The sequence below is a fragment of the Sander vitreus genome, chromosome 17 (assembly GCF_031162955.1).
Source record: "Sander vitreus isolate 19-12246 chromosome 17, sanVit1, whole genome shotgun sequence".
In the NCBI taxonomy this organism is placed as follows: domain Eukaryota; kingdom Metazoa; phylum Chordata; class Actinopteri; order Perciformes; family Percidae; genus Sander; species Sander vitreus.
The window spans coordinates 6,192,699-6,206,401 of record NC_135871.1 but is presented as its reverse complement, the minus strand read 5'-3'; the positions used below and the strand labels follow the sequence as shown (position 1 = coordinate 6,206,401).

Sequence of the window (13,703 nt, the reverse complement as noted above, 5' to 3'; positions counted from 1 at the left end):
CGCACTCAAAGCTATTTACGTTACCTCCGAGACTAGCCAGTTAATGGAGTCACGCGGCCACGCCAATAAAACAAATGAGACCGTAGCAGATTTAAAGGGGATTTTTACTTGAAATAGATAATCGGTCACAGATAGATGCTGTCTAGATTGCAATGACCGCGAAGGAATAGTTTTAAGCTAAATAATTGGCTCGTTTGCAGCTGTCTCGCCTTATCAACACAGAGGCCTATGTAGCTAGCTAGTTAGCGCTCATTCCTCAGCTGCTGCAGCAAATTAACAGGCGTGCCATTTTATTTTATTTTATCTGTAACGCAGTTAATCTGCTTTGCCAACAAGACAGCATTGTTGCTTTTTCACGATAATGGCGGAACAGGGTGCAGCGGCCATGCAGAATTTGGACAGGTGAGTTGGAAGTTTAAGGCTAACATGCTAATGGTAGCTACGTAGCTTTACGTGAAATCACTACAGTTGAAACAGATGGGGGAAGTTTACTTCGTCTTTGTCTAAATGTTCAGACATCCGTTGACATGTAATTGTTTTGTACCGACTACTGACTTTAAACTTCTTTTTGAATATCATTACCGTTCATCTTCACGTTAGCTAACGGCTAGTGTCCCCTTATTCTTGCAGTGCTGATACAGGACGTCCTCCGCTACTTTGACCTTATTCACCTTAACAATATATAGCCAGGCTATATTCTTTAATCTTGTTTCCCGTAAGTTAACTAAAGGTCAGAGTTTTAACGACCACGTTTCCCATAACATTCGCCCTGTTAGCTATTGACCCTTGGGCGAGGAGAGGACTGTATCCGGTAAGATTTGTGAAAATGTCACGTTCGTAGTTAACAATCAATATGGCACTGAATGAGTAAACTGTCTGCTTATCTTCTGTTCCATAAGACACTGAATATACCATTTCCATGGCAAGGTAACTTTAATTGCCACGGATATGTAAACCTACACCGGTGCATAAAATAACCAAAACTTAACCCTTGTAAGGTGTTCATATTTTCATAATTCATCTAAAAATACTTAACATATGTTTACTTTAGCTCAATTACCAATAATGTATACATCATTTATGGTTCATATTTGCTATATACCCCTGTGAGATCACATATGATAATTTTTGGGTTTTTTTTTGTGAGAAAACAAAAAATAGAAACAAGATTTTCAATCGTTATTGGTGCTTATTTCTTAGAACGTAATCAGAACAGGTGAAAGTGCTTGAAATTGTAACAGTTTTGTAACTTTGTGTGGGAATAGCAGGTGCAGAAAGACATTCCGCACACAGACACCTACACTCAGACACGCACACATACAGACACACACACACACACACATAGACGGACACACACACAGCAGGCCCAGTTAGGTGGACGACACAGTTACGTTTCATAGCACCTACAATTATTACACTGTAATAATTACACTCGGCTCCAGTAGACCCAAACACCTCATATGTAATAGTTATGTGTACCGTGTGCAGTCATTGGAAATAAGTTATTTTGTATGTTCTTCACAGAAAGTGAGCCAAGGCCAGTGAGTTTGAGTTAGAATAAATAATAAATAGTATAATTTGTCTTTTAGCAAACATTGAAAACGGGTTCCACAGACCCGAACACCATACAAGGGTTAAAGGAATACTTTGCCGGTAGTCAACCAACTTTGTATCATACCATAATAATGTTGGTAGTATGTGTAAACGAACTAAACTTGACACAAAAAGTAAGGAAATTTGTGTTTGGTAGATTATTTCTCTGTGGTAACAATGCTTTTTGGCATTATATATATATATATATCGTTGGAAAGCCTGTTTAGTTCCCTTACAAATGGTGCCCCATTTGTACACCAAATGGTACACCAAATGGTGCCCCATTTGTAAGGAACATGCATTTGTGGGATGAGCAGCAGCGCTGAGTATGTGGAAAATATTTGCCAAATCTTCTCTGCCAATGCCAAACAGCTTATTCTGCCATTGACTCGTTTGGTATTTGGTGGATTGGATGATTGAAGTTTGAAGAAACAAGACCTATTGGCAATTTAACAATTGAGTCATTTCACAAACAGGATCCTCAGTAGCATGTGGAAGAACCAATCACAGCCACAACAGCCTGGCACCACCTCCTCATGCTGGTCACCAGCCTGGTCACACACTGCTGTGGGATGGCATCCCATTCTTCAACCAGCATTTGTCACAAGTCAGCCAACGTGGTTGTGTTGGTCACTCTGGCACAAACATCACGTCCAAGCTGATCTCACAAGTGTTCAATGGGGTTGAGGTCAGGACTGTGTGGGATGCCATCCCACAGCAGTGTGTGACCAGGCTGGTGACCAGCATGAGGAGGAGGTGCCAGGCTGTTGTGGCTGTGTATGGTTCTTCCACACACTACTGAGGTTTCTGTTTGTGAAATGAACACATTGTTTAATTGCCAATAGGTCTTGTTTCTTCAAACTTCAATCATCCAATCCACCAAACACCAAACGAGTCAATGGCAGAATGAGCTGTTTGACATTGGCAGAGAAGATTTGGCAAATTTTTCATGGGCCCAACCCACATACTCAGCGCTGCTGCTCATCCCACAAATGCTTGTTCCTTACAAATGGGGCACCATTTGAAAGGGAACTAAACAGGCTTTCCAACGGTATAAGATGTATTGCCAAAAAGCATTGTTACCACAGAGAAATAATCTACCAAACACAAATTTCCTTTTTGTGCTAAGCTTATGTTTAACTACCAGTGCCCAGATCTCCCTACTCACAGGCTAGCGGAAAAACGCCAGATGACGTGTTATGCATCATCTGCCGTTTTTTTGCTGGCTCTAGGGCTGCCACTGAAACTACAAATGAGAGACAGCCGCCCCGCTTCACTCTCTCAAACGCAGATTAAATTAAATAAACCAAGATTCTGTTAACCCGTTGACTATTTCTCGCTAAATATGTATTTAGAAACCTGTTTTTAGAAACATATTTTAACTCAACGTGCAACTGTAAGACGGGAGGTGCTCCTCACTTCCCTTAAATTTCACCCACCGGCTCCTCCACGTGCCTCCCTTCCTTGCTTAGTCCGTTCCCCAGAGGAAGCACGGGAGAGACATGAGGAAATCATGGGAGGAGAGAGGAAACGAGGGAATGTGTTTTTAGGAGGGACGAGATGTCCTTTCCTCTGGAGCGTCGCGTTGGCAACGGCTTTCAGCTGCACGGTGTAATGAGGGCCAGAACAACTTCCGGTTCAGCAGAGGAGCTTTCAAATAAAGGAAGTGAGAAGCACCTCACGTTTTTTATTTTATTTTTTATTTTTTATAAACCAGCTGGCCGCCATATTGATTCTGCGACATGCTCGCATTACTCGTCACCCACCAGCGTTTATTGGTCCGGTGCGGCTCCATGCATTTTGGTAGTTGTAGGTTTTCTACCTTTTGATCGAAAGGGAATACCACAGCCCCTTCTCTGTTTTCTCTAGCCATGTAGCACCAATTAAAAAAATGTGTGCGCCATTCTACAGAATAGACAGACCAGTTTTAAGTAATAAAATACTTCTTTGAGTAACTCGGTTACAGAGCTGGGCAATATATCGATATCGTGATATGAGACTAGATGTCTTAGATTTTGGATATCGTAATATGGCATAAGTGTTGTCTATTCCTGGTTTTTAAGGCGGCATTACAGTAAAGTTTCTGAACTTAATACCAGACTGTTGTAGCTGTTCTATTATTTGCCTTTACCCACTTAGTCATTATATCCACATTACTGGTGATTATTTATCTAAATATTTAGTGAAAGCACCAATAGTCAACACTGCAATATTGTTGCAGTATCGATATCGAAGGAATTTGGTCAAAAATATTGTGATATTTGATTTTGTCCGTATCGCCCAGCCCTACTCGGTTACTTCACTCACTTGATAATGTCGGCTTACGCTTAATGACGACCCTTTTTGTGTGGTTTTGACACGTAATTCAACATGTTTAGCTTTGCCTCATGCTATCAAACTGTCATAGCTGTCCAATCCCTGTACACACACGTTAGTGAATTCCCCTTTTTGAAGCTCTTTTGAAAGTGTTGCAGTGGCAAGTTTTACAGCTGACATGAGTCTTCTGACATTGAAATGTCTTACAACACTGTGGATAGACTGAAGCCTTGCTTGGCAGAATGCAGCACCCCAGGTTAACCAGTTTCATGGTCACACGTGGAGGGGAGATCCATCGGGACAGGTGGGGAATTATTTTTGAGCTATATGAACACGTACAATCCTACTCGAAGTACATTTCATCAGGGATGTCGAGGCCCCCCAGTCAGCAACTCCGCAGGTCCACTTATGGGGTCCTGACATGAATTTTGGCGCAAAGCTGAAGCTTGTTACTTTGGCGGTCACACTTGACATAAAATCTGGACACTCCAGCCTCAAATTCATGTCTGAAAGGCTGCCCCTTTATTTGTGATAGCCAACAACTAACCCCTCTAGACAAGTTACATTTACGTTCACCACATTATTATTCTGATTGTGTTTTGGCTTCCTGGGTTGTGTTGGCTAGGGCATCAGTTCCTGCTGTGAACATTTTCAGTGTTGTTGGTTTGTGATCAGCTTTTCGTTCCTGCCGCTCTACAATGAAGTGGTGATGCACAGGCATTTCACAGTGGCAAAGTGTAATTTAAGACTAATTCAGGGACACTCGACTTGCTTTGCCCAAGGGCTGTCCTCACTCATCTTTTTGCTAAGTGGCAAGGGGCGTTTCTAGGTTTTGTGGCTTAGCCCAGACCTCTCTAGGGGTATCCTCCCCTGGTTAAACCAGCTCTATTTTAATGTTTGTTTTTCCTTTTCTTTAATGCATTAGGGTACCTTATTTACATACAAGCTGAAAATGAGCAACGTCGGCGATAAAACCGAAAGTTCTTAACCTGCCAAGGTCAAGCCAAAGATCATCGGGACGCCTTTGTTAAAACTGTGTGTTTGAATGTATTTAAAAGCTCATTCTCTGATCAAATGTAAATAAGTGTTTATACGCAACCAAAATTCACAACACAAAATTCAATTTAAGTTGAGGATGATTTTATCTTTGTGGACCAATGCTAGACAACAATTCATGAGTGACTGTGAACCATGGTGCTTCAAATATTAAGACCATTTTAAAAAAACACAATGCTGGTTGCGATCTGTTCAATTACTAGGGATGTAACGATACCCTCAACTCACGATGCGATACGTTTTTCAACACAATGAAAAAACAGCAAATGTGTCCTCTTATCAAAAGTGCAACTGAAATAGTATTATCTTAAGTAACAAAAAATAAATGGATTCAAGAAAGGCGTTTTTTTTTTTTTATTGCTAAGACCATATGGTCAAATTTTAAAGAAAAGGAAAAAAAATCTAAACGTGGAACAAATTCTGTTACCAGTCATTTGCTCTTAAACAACATGAAGAGGAAACACTAGCTCGCAGAAGGGTAATTTACAACAACATTAAACGCAACCCAAGCTTACAGAGCCGTACTCAATATACGCAATACACCAAATACACCGTTTAGCTGTCAGCATTTTAACCGTGTGTTTGTCAAATGAGCTTAAGTGAATATGAGAGTACCGTCAGAATCACAGGTGTTACAATGAATGGCTTTGATGTAATCGCTGTTTGTGTGATCAGAGTGTTAGCCACGTGTGCTATGAAATGGATTAAATTGCATCTTTTTAAAAAGGTAAAATCGTGACTGCAACGTGTTCTCTTGCTTCTATTTTATCGGCATGTCTGTTAAAATTACGGGTAATTCAATGCCTCGCCAGAAAATGGTGGGGCTGGAAGGCCATGTAAGGAATTCGGTAAAATAATCATCATTGAATTGGCAGGTGATGTGTAATAAATGTAATACTTTGACCTACTAATCTCACTGTTTTTTTAAAATGCCTGGCAAAACACACGGACTCTCCAAGCGTTATCGTGCTACATATGTGACCAATACTTTCCCTCTTCTGTGTGTGTGTGTGTGTGGTGAGCAGATGCTGCAACTTTGAGTGCAAGCACATTGGTCTGCCGTTACTGGCATTTGATAGCTTGTGCGGTGCGTCCTAAAAGGCATTTGTAGGCATTTGACGCAGCACTTTAGGTCAATATTGAACTTTAAAACCATTTCCCAAGCACATGGTTACGGTAGCAGAAAGAAAGTAAGGGCATGTGAGCTTTGTGAAATGTTCTTTAGCTGTGTGTGGCGGACGCAATAACCCTGACCGTGTTTGAGGAGCTGATAGCAGGAAGATGTATGTCATGTCCCCTTGCTTCTCGACGGTTGTGTACCCAGCCTCTATCACTGACAAACGTAAGGCTCCACGCGCTCTTATCTGGGCCTGCCACAAGCTGCCCCTGCAATGCAGTGTTTCACAAATAGATGTGGGGGACACATTTCAATCCAAACTGACCTTTTTTTATTGGCTCTCACACAAGCTCCTTGTTTTGCTCGTTTCTCCTCTGCTTTTGTTGTCCAAATTGCTGACCCTGTTGCTACCTTTATGAATGGGTGTATATAAATATGTGCTGTATGCATAAGTGCTAATAAGGATTGACCCTGTAGCTAGCATGAAGTATACAAAATGGACTTTACCATCTGGTGGTTATTTCATGTACTACTGAATTACCAGAAAACGTGATATATCGTTATCGACGTAGGAAATGACCTACATCGGGATAGAAGATTTTTGCAATGTCGCCCAGCCCTACCTGTAGCCACGATTTGATTCAATTTTAGTATGGGTTGGTGTCGGTATCTCGGGACTCGCCTCGGGAACTTGCAATAACCTGTGGTGTGTGGCGTTCACTTCAGAGAGAGGTCACGCCAAATGACATGTCTTTAGCTAGGTGGTTAATGGCGCTTACCCACTGCTAGTACCAGCTCGGCTCGGCCGTGGTGCCCCGTCCTCCATTTATTCATTGCAGATTTAGTACCGCCTCATGCGTGAGGCGAGCGTGGCTGGTCGACCTAGCGACGCCGTAGGAAACTGCCGTGACTTAATGCGTCGGAGGTGTGGCGTTTTTGATTCTCGGCATGTGGCTGAAGTCACATTTTGTTTCAAAAGAAGCTGGAGGCAGGAAAAAACCACTGCTGGCTAAACGATTTAAAAAAAATAAATAAAAAAAAATAAAATCATCAGTCCACTTTTCCGAGTTCCGCATTCCGTCCATTCGCCTAGTAATTCACGTAATGTTTTGCTCAACACAGACAGGGCTTTATTATACTCAGAACTGTGTGTGTCTGTCTCTCTCTCTCGCAGGACACGCTTGTGGAGTTTAACTCCGAAAAGACAGTTAACCACAGGTTCCCGTTAATCTTATGATGGACGTGTTGTTCATGTAAACAAACGAACCGTCAACGGCGAAATAAAAGCCTCTTATTTATGAGAGCGGTCTGAGAGACCTCCAGCTCACAGCGAGGTGTCTGAGCAAGACTGGCCGAGAGACGAGCTAGAGGCCGGGGCAGGCGCTTGCTGGCTGTCGCCTCACTTCATGGAGGTTCTCAACTCCGAAAACTTTGAAGCAAATTGTCAATTCGGCATCAATTTTCGCAAGACTGCCTATAATCGAAATCTAAACAGTTAATTCCTCGCCTAAAACGTTGTCAGAAGTGAATTTAATGATGAATAAGATGGTGAAAATTGTTAAAAATGTCCCGTTGTTGCTCTGTCTGCAAGTTCCAAGTTAGCAGTGGGCGTGACTTATAAGTTCGACCAATCAAGTACACCTAGGAAAAGGGAAAAGACCCTGCTCTGAAGTAGGAGCTAAAAAAGTACGCTACTGAGGCCAGAGGAACTTAAAAATCCCCAAATCTTTCCTGTCGGAACACGACGAAAAAGGTGTTCTAGGAACGTTTAGTTCTAAGAACTGCAAAAATCCCTCCGGTCGGAAAGCCCCTAATGATGACGCTGCGAATAGTGACGATTCTCTCTGACCAATCGGCAGTCTGCAGGTTTTCACGTCACCTTTTGGTATCGCCTCAGCTCGCTTGGAACCTTGACGGAGGTGATACTAAAAAAAAAAAAAAAAAAGTACCCGTTGGCAGGTACCAGGGACTATTTTTCATAATGGGAAACCAAAAAAAGGCGAGTTGAGCAGGTACCATGTAATGGATAAACGCCATTAGTTCCACAAGCTATTAACTGAAGGCAATCCTGTGTTGTTGTCGTAGAACCTTTTCAATGCTTAATTACTTTTTATACTGTTAGCATTTACAGAGGGCACAATAGAATTCCACGAATACTTAAGAAAAACATTCCATGCGACTCTAGAGACTTCCATAAAAAAGTTTGGAATTAATGGATAGTAATCCACCACTGGTCATGGTCTTAACTTTGGAAGCCAGCCACTAATGGGCCAATCAAAGGGCAAACAAACGCCTTTTGCTGGACTCCTGTTGACATGTTAATAGAATACAAAGGTCACAGTGCTTAAGACTGTAGGTTTTAGAAGTCCACGGCTTTGTTATGGAGTAGCCTGAGGCTGTAATAGCGGTGGGACGTTCCTGTGTTAGTTGACTCAGTAAACAAACTTAAATTACTTGACTTAAAACAACATAAACACACCTCCCTGAATAATGCATATTGGTATATTTTTTAAATGTCACAAACTTATGTTTACATACACACAACACTGCATGCAGTAAATGCAAGATGAATGTTTTTGTTGACACTGTCAAGGTGTTGATTTAAATCTGTTAATGGATAGAAACTGGAGTTTATTCTGTAGTCGATTGCACAATATTGTAGGGGCGCCCCTGTTATTTTGTCCACCTCGTGGAAAAGACCCAAGACTATATAACTATCATATCTTTTCAGAGTCAGTGTGGCAGCTGACGCTCACCGATTTACTAAATACTCATTTAACCAGAAACCGACACATGGAAGGTACTTATCTTGTGCCTCATTATCACTGCATGGTTTGGCTTGACTCAACTCACTTGGTACCAGGTGCTTTTCTCCATTTCGTTTTCCATTGCAGATAGTACCCCCTCAGTGTATGCTATAGACTAAAAATAATGGACGTAGCACCAGTGATGTCACCCATTGGTTTGTGAACTGGAGTTTGGATACCCAGCCCTAGTTGCTATTAATAGTACCTTGACTAATTAAAAATGGAGGATTTGTGCAGGATGTACCGTGTCATGCAAGTGATTATTCTCTCTGACCAGTCGTTGGTCTGCATGGCTTTAACTCCACTTTAGTATTGGCTGAGCCCTCTTGGAACCTCGACCAAAAAAAAGGTACCAGGTACTATCCACAAGTTTTGCTAATGGAAAACCAAAAAGAACGAGTCCAAACTAGTAGAGCTGTGCTGTACCATGAAGTGGAATGCGGCATTAGACTCTGTGTGGTTGAATACTATACTGTTCCAGGGTAGCAAACAGCCTGTGTTGTTGTTGTTGTTAAACTGACATAGACAAGACTAGTGTGTGTGATTGAGTAGAAGCAGTCAGACATGGAGAAGCCCCCCTAGACCTTAACCTTCCTTTTTAAGATCTTTGTGGGACAGAATCCAGTGTTCCTGTGCCCTGCCTTTGTGCCGAGGAACCTCCAGTTTTCCCACAGTCACGTGACCTCTGCTGAGTGAAAGGAGCCTTTGTGGGGTGGCTTATGCGCTCCTTAAAGAACGGGAGCCTGACTTGTGAGACGATGAGAAAGTAGCTATGCTTTCACACTCATCTTTGTACAGAGTGTCAGTCACGCTGCCATCCTGTATTCCTTCAGAGCCAGCCATCCGACCCCCCCCTCCTGGCTGTGTGTTACTTCATGATACAGTTTTGCGCTTTTCTTAGATTTCAAAATTACGTCCTCAGCTGAAGTGGAACACGTGATGTTGGCCTAGCTTAACTGGAAGGATCCATTGTCCTTCCTTGCTGTACATTCTTTTGATCCTGGCAGCTTGAAGGTTTGTCAAAAATAACTGGGCAAATAAAAAGGATAATACACAGTGCTGTTTGCCTGCCCTTTAAAGTTTCAAAGCAGTCTATTAGCATTAGGTGGATTAAAGCTTCATTGTGGAAACGGCAAAGCCCCACTTGAGTTTGCCTGTGTAACATGTAAATAAGTGTTTGAGACGGCAGGTCACCTTGCTTCAGCATAGTTCAGGCAAGATGCCATCATCAAATCTCATGTTCTTGAATGACATTTTCATGGAAACCTTCCAGACCTTGTTCAGCAGTAACAGGGTAATGTGTCAGGTGTGTGAGCATCTGTCAACATTATGTTTTTGACAAACGAGTGTCCCTGATAAGTCATTAAGTCTTTTAGATTGTTGTAAACACTGGCTCTTCAGACTTTTGTTACTGCCTACATTTTGTCATTCATAGGTTTATTAGTCAGTTTACATGCCGAATTGCACTGGAATTCTCTGTGCAGGAGACCATTTTGTACATGTGCAGCGCAGGCTTATCTGCCCGAGTGTTCTGTTAAACAGGGTTGAGGCAACAACGAGCTGGAGATTAAGGTTTGGCACAGAGGATAGCATTTCGGTGCTGTTGTATTAGGTCCTGTCATGCTGCGGGGCTTGGTTACAGGAATAAGAGCCAGTGAATCTAATGGGTTTTGTTCTCCACCGTCGTGCTCCTCTGGAGATATCGGTCCACTGTTCTACTTCTCATCCTCATGTTCTATAGCTGCCTCAGTTTCAATTTCTGTGCTTATTATTCGCATTTTTCCAGCTTTGCTGCAAAAGAATGTGATAATTGCATTACATGTAGTGTTAAACAGCTTTGTGTATGGCGCAAGCTCACATAACCTGTCAGAAGCAAAGAGGAGGTGGGCAGTTACATGGTGAGCTCTATAAGGACTGGAGGGTTAATGTTTCCGTCGGACTCGGATTCACCACGTGTGCCCATCCTGGCCCTTCCGCTGGCCATGTCACCTGAGCGCCTCGACCCTAAGGCTCCTCTCCTGCATTGGCATGTTTTATTCAGCACCAGGGCAGTATTGGAAAATCATCCATTGCATGGAGGAAGCAACCCGAGCAAATCTAAATTGGCCATCCACAGAAGAGCCCCCTCTACTCCCCTGTGGCCCCAGTAACCGAGCAACCGCTGAATAAATGCTGATGTTGTGCTACTAGAGGTGGCCACCAAGAAAAGTTTAATGTGAAGTGACTAGAAAGTCCACCGACTTCTCTCTCCCAAAAGCATTTTGGTTACTGTTTTTTTTTAAAGGCAGTTTGAGGCCATGGTTGCCTTTATTTGCACACTGCTGTCTCAATCACAGTGACCTGTGGTGGTTATCCACGACTCAAATGAGCAGTAAAGCTTAACTTCTGGATTTAAATCATCTCCTTGGAAACTTATGGGTGATGTCAGACACCCACACAGGTCTGTGTATTCCCTACAGTCCCTACAGATTTTAAGGCTGTGTATTGGCAAGAATCTGGTGATAGCATACGTTTCACAATACATGGGTCACGATTCAATATATTGCAATATATTTCAATACTGTGCGTAAGGCGATATATTGGGTATTTTTTAAAGTATAATTTTAGAAAATACATATATTTAAAAAGACATGATGTGCATAAAAGTCAAAGGAGTTTACTTTAGGTAAACAATTCAGTACACAGAAAATCAAACAAGTTGTTGGTGAGCAAATTGTTATATGCTTAAGTAGGCCAAAGTTCAGCCATCGCTACATTGTTAGCTTCTAGCAAAAGGTCAGGCACTGCTAGGCACTGTTAGGCGAGGACACTAGTGGTGAGTCTCAGCATAGCCATCTAGCGGTAGGGGGTTTAAATACAACAAACGTGAACCACCGTCTTGTATGAATATTTTTGAATGTTTTTGAAAATTGATACAGTATTGCAAAATACAATATATTGTGATACTCGAGTGTATCGTTTTTTATTTATTTTTTTCTTACACCCCTAACAGAGTTTAAGGCAAATCAAAATGTAAGCGAAAACAGGTGGTTGGTGCACCAATACACTGGGCCAACGTGGAAACAACTGGCAGAATATGTATGGTGACAGAGTCAGTAAACCTACCAGATCTTGTCCATGCTTAGAAAAACGTAAGGGTAATGAGACTTTCGGCATTCTATGGATGTTTTTAGAAATGAGAGCTGTAGTTCATACCACAGTTGGATAGGTCTAATGTTCCTGATGTGGTAAGATGCATTTCCTACTTCCCTGTGAGAGTGAAAAGGCCAGTTTCCTCTATTCCAGGCATACCTGTCGGAAAGGAGATGCTGCCCTTTCTGAAAGCTCTCAACCTGCATTTGGTCCAATATTTTGTATTTATTTATTTTTTTTTTTTTTTTAAAAACAACCTTGGATTATTTTCATGGAATGGATAGACTTGAACCAAGTTTAAAGTTGTGTGAATGCAGTAGAGTCGCAGACAGAATAAACCTTCATCTGCATTGTGTATTGGCTGAGGTGATGATGAGGATGTATGCTGTTCCCTGGATTTTGTGACTTAATCTTCCAGTTTTTTCCCAAGATTAATTAAAATAGGCTAAATGTCCTAATGCGAATGATAATCAAAATGTACATAACCGCCTAAGAGAGGGGGAAAAAAACCATTATTACAGTTTGTCTCTCCTTACTGAATTAATGCCTGAGGTTTAAGGGAGGGGTTTTGTAGTCTAACCATTGTTTGATTCATCCAGTGAAATGTCAACAGTTCAAGGTTCAGTGTAATTATTAAAATGACCACGCAAATGTCACACTGCGATAGTCGGGCTGTAAATGGGTCTGAGCCCGTGGATCTCCTAGCAACAAGCTAGTCCCTGGCATAACTGAATGTGGCTTAATGGAAAATCTTTGACATTTTGGGTTTTAGTTGGTTTTCTTCATTTCAGCAATTATCACACCGTTTCTACTTTACTTTTTAGAACCAGTGGAGCACCCTTGTCATAGTTTGAGAGCTTGGCTTCGGTAGTCACGGCCTGGTGTCGCTGATTTTCCTAAATCAATTACTCAGGTCTAACTTATGACTATTTTCACAAGTACGTAGCAGCTAACATAAGAATGCACTGGTTTAGATTCTTGAACTTAGCCTCATGCAGTGAGGCACCGGGGTAGTGAACCTTCCAGCCAGTCGCATGCTGCTAATTAATTATGGAAAAGCAATATAATGTCACAGTCGGATGTACTGTGGTAAGGTCAGAAAACTTGAATAACAGGTTACCTCCTCAGAAGTTGGACAGGCATGGAGTGGAGGAGGGCTCGGGGGTGTATTGTTCACCAAAGGAGTCCAACTAATTGGAAGATAGTACTGCAGACAGGACCAACATACTAATTGTTCCTTTCCTGTAAGAGGAGACATAAGTTTGAGGAGGTGGAGTCATAACAGTTTTTTTTGTTTTTTTTAAGTGGAAGCACGGTTTACTCAGATGGACCTTCGCTGTGTGTGGGAGGACATATTGTGAGAAGAGAGGATGTGTTGGTGTACTTGTGGGCAGAAGGAGGGATGTTAAATCATGGTTTGGCTTGAGTCCAGAGCTAAGCATTTGTCTGGATGTCACACAAGGGAGACTGGTGTGTCCTCCGTTTGTCTGCAACCAAGTTTTTACTGCATACCCTAGCTGTGGGTTATCAGAATATTGTATGCCCTCACACAGGAATGCCCTGGTGAGACTTTATCAAGTTATCGCCACCTCTCATACCAAATATTACAAGGAAAAATAAAAGCCTACCACTTGAGAAATGTAGGCCTGTTTCTAGTTTTAATAACCAATTTGTCATTGTGT

General features: G+C 42.0%; 1 protein-coding gene across 2 annotated transcripts in view; it reads left to right on the top strand.

The window, feature by feature from the left end:
* Positions 1-2: 2 nt before the first annotated feature.
* Positions 3-13,703, top strand: part of marchf5 (membrane-associated ring finger (C3HC4) 5) — a 34,448-nt gene continuing 20,747 nt past the window's right edge. Inside the window, exon 1 of one of the 2 annotated variants that reach the window (XM_078273509.1) lies at positions 3-402. In XM_078273509.1, the coding sequence (XP_078129635.1) occupies positions 362-402 (41 nt within the window). In that variant the 5' untranslated portion in view covers positions 3-361. Of the gene's footprint in view, positions 403-11,890; positions 11,981-13,703 lie in introns of those variants that run through there. The other variant, XM_078273510.1, reaches the window with a different exon arrangement.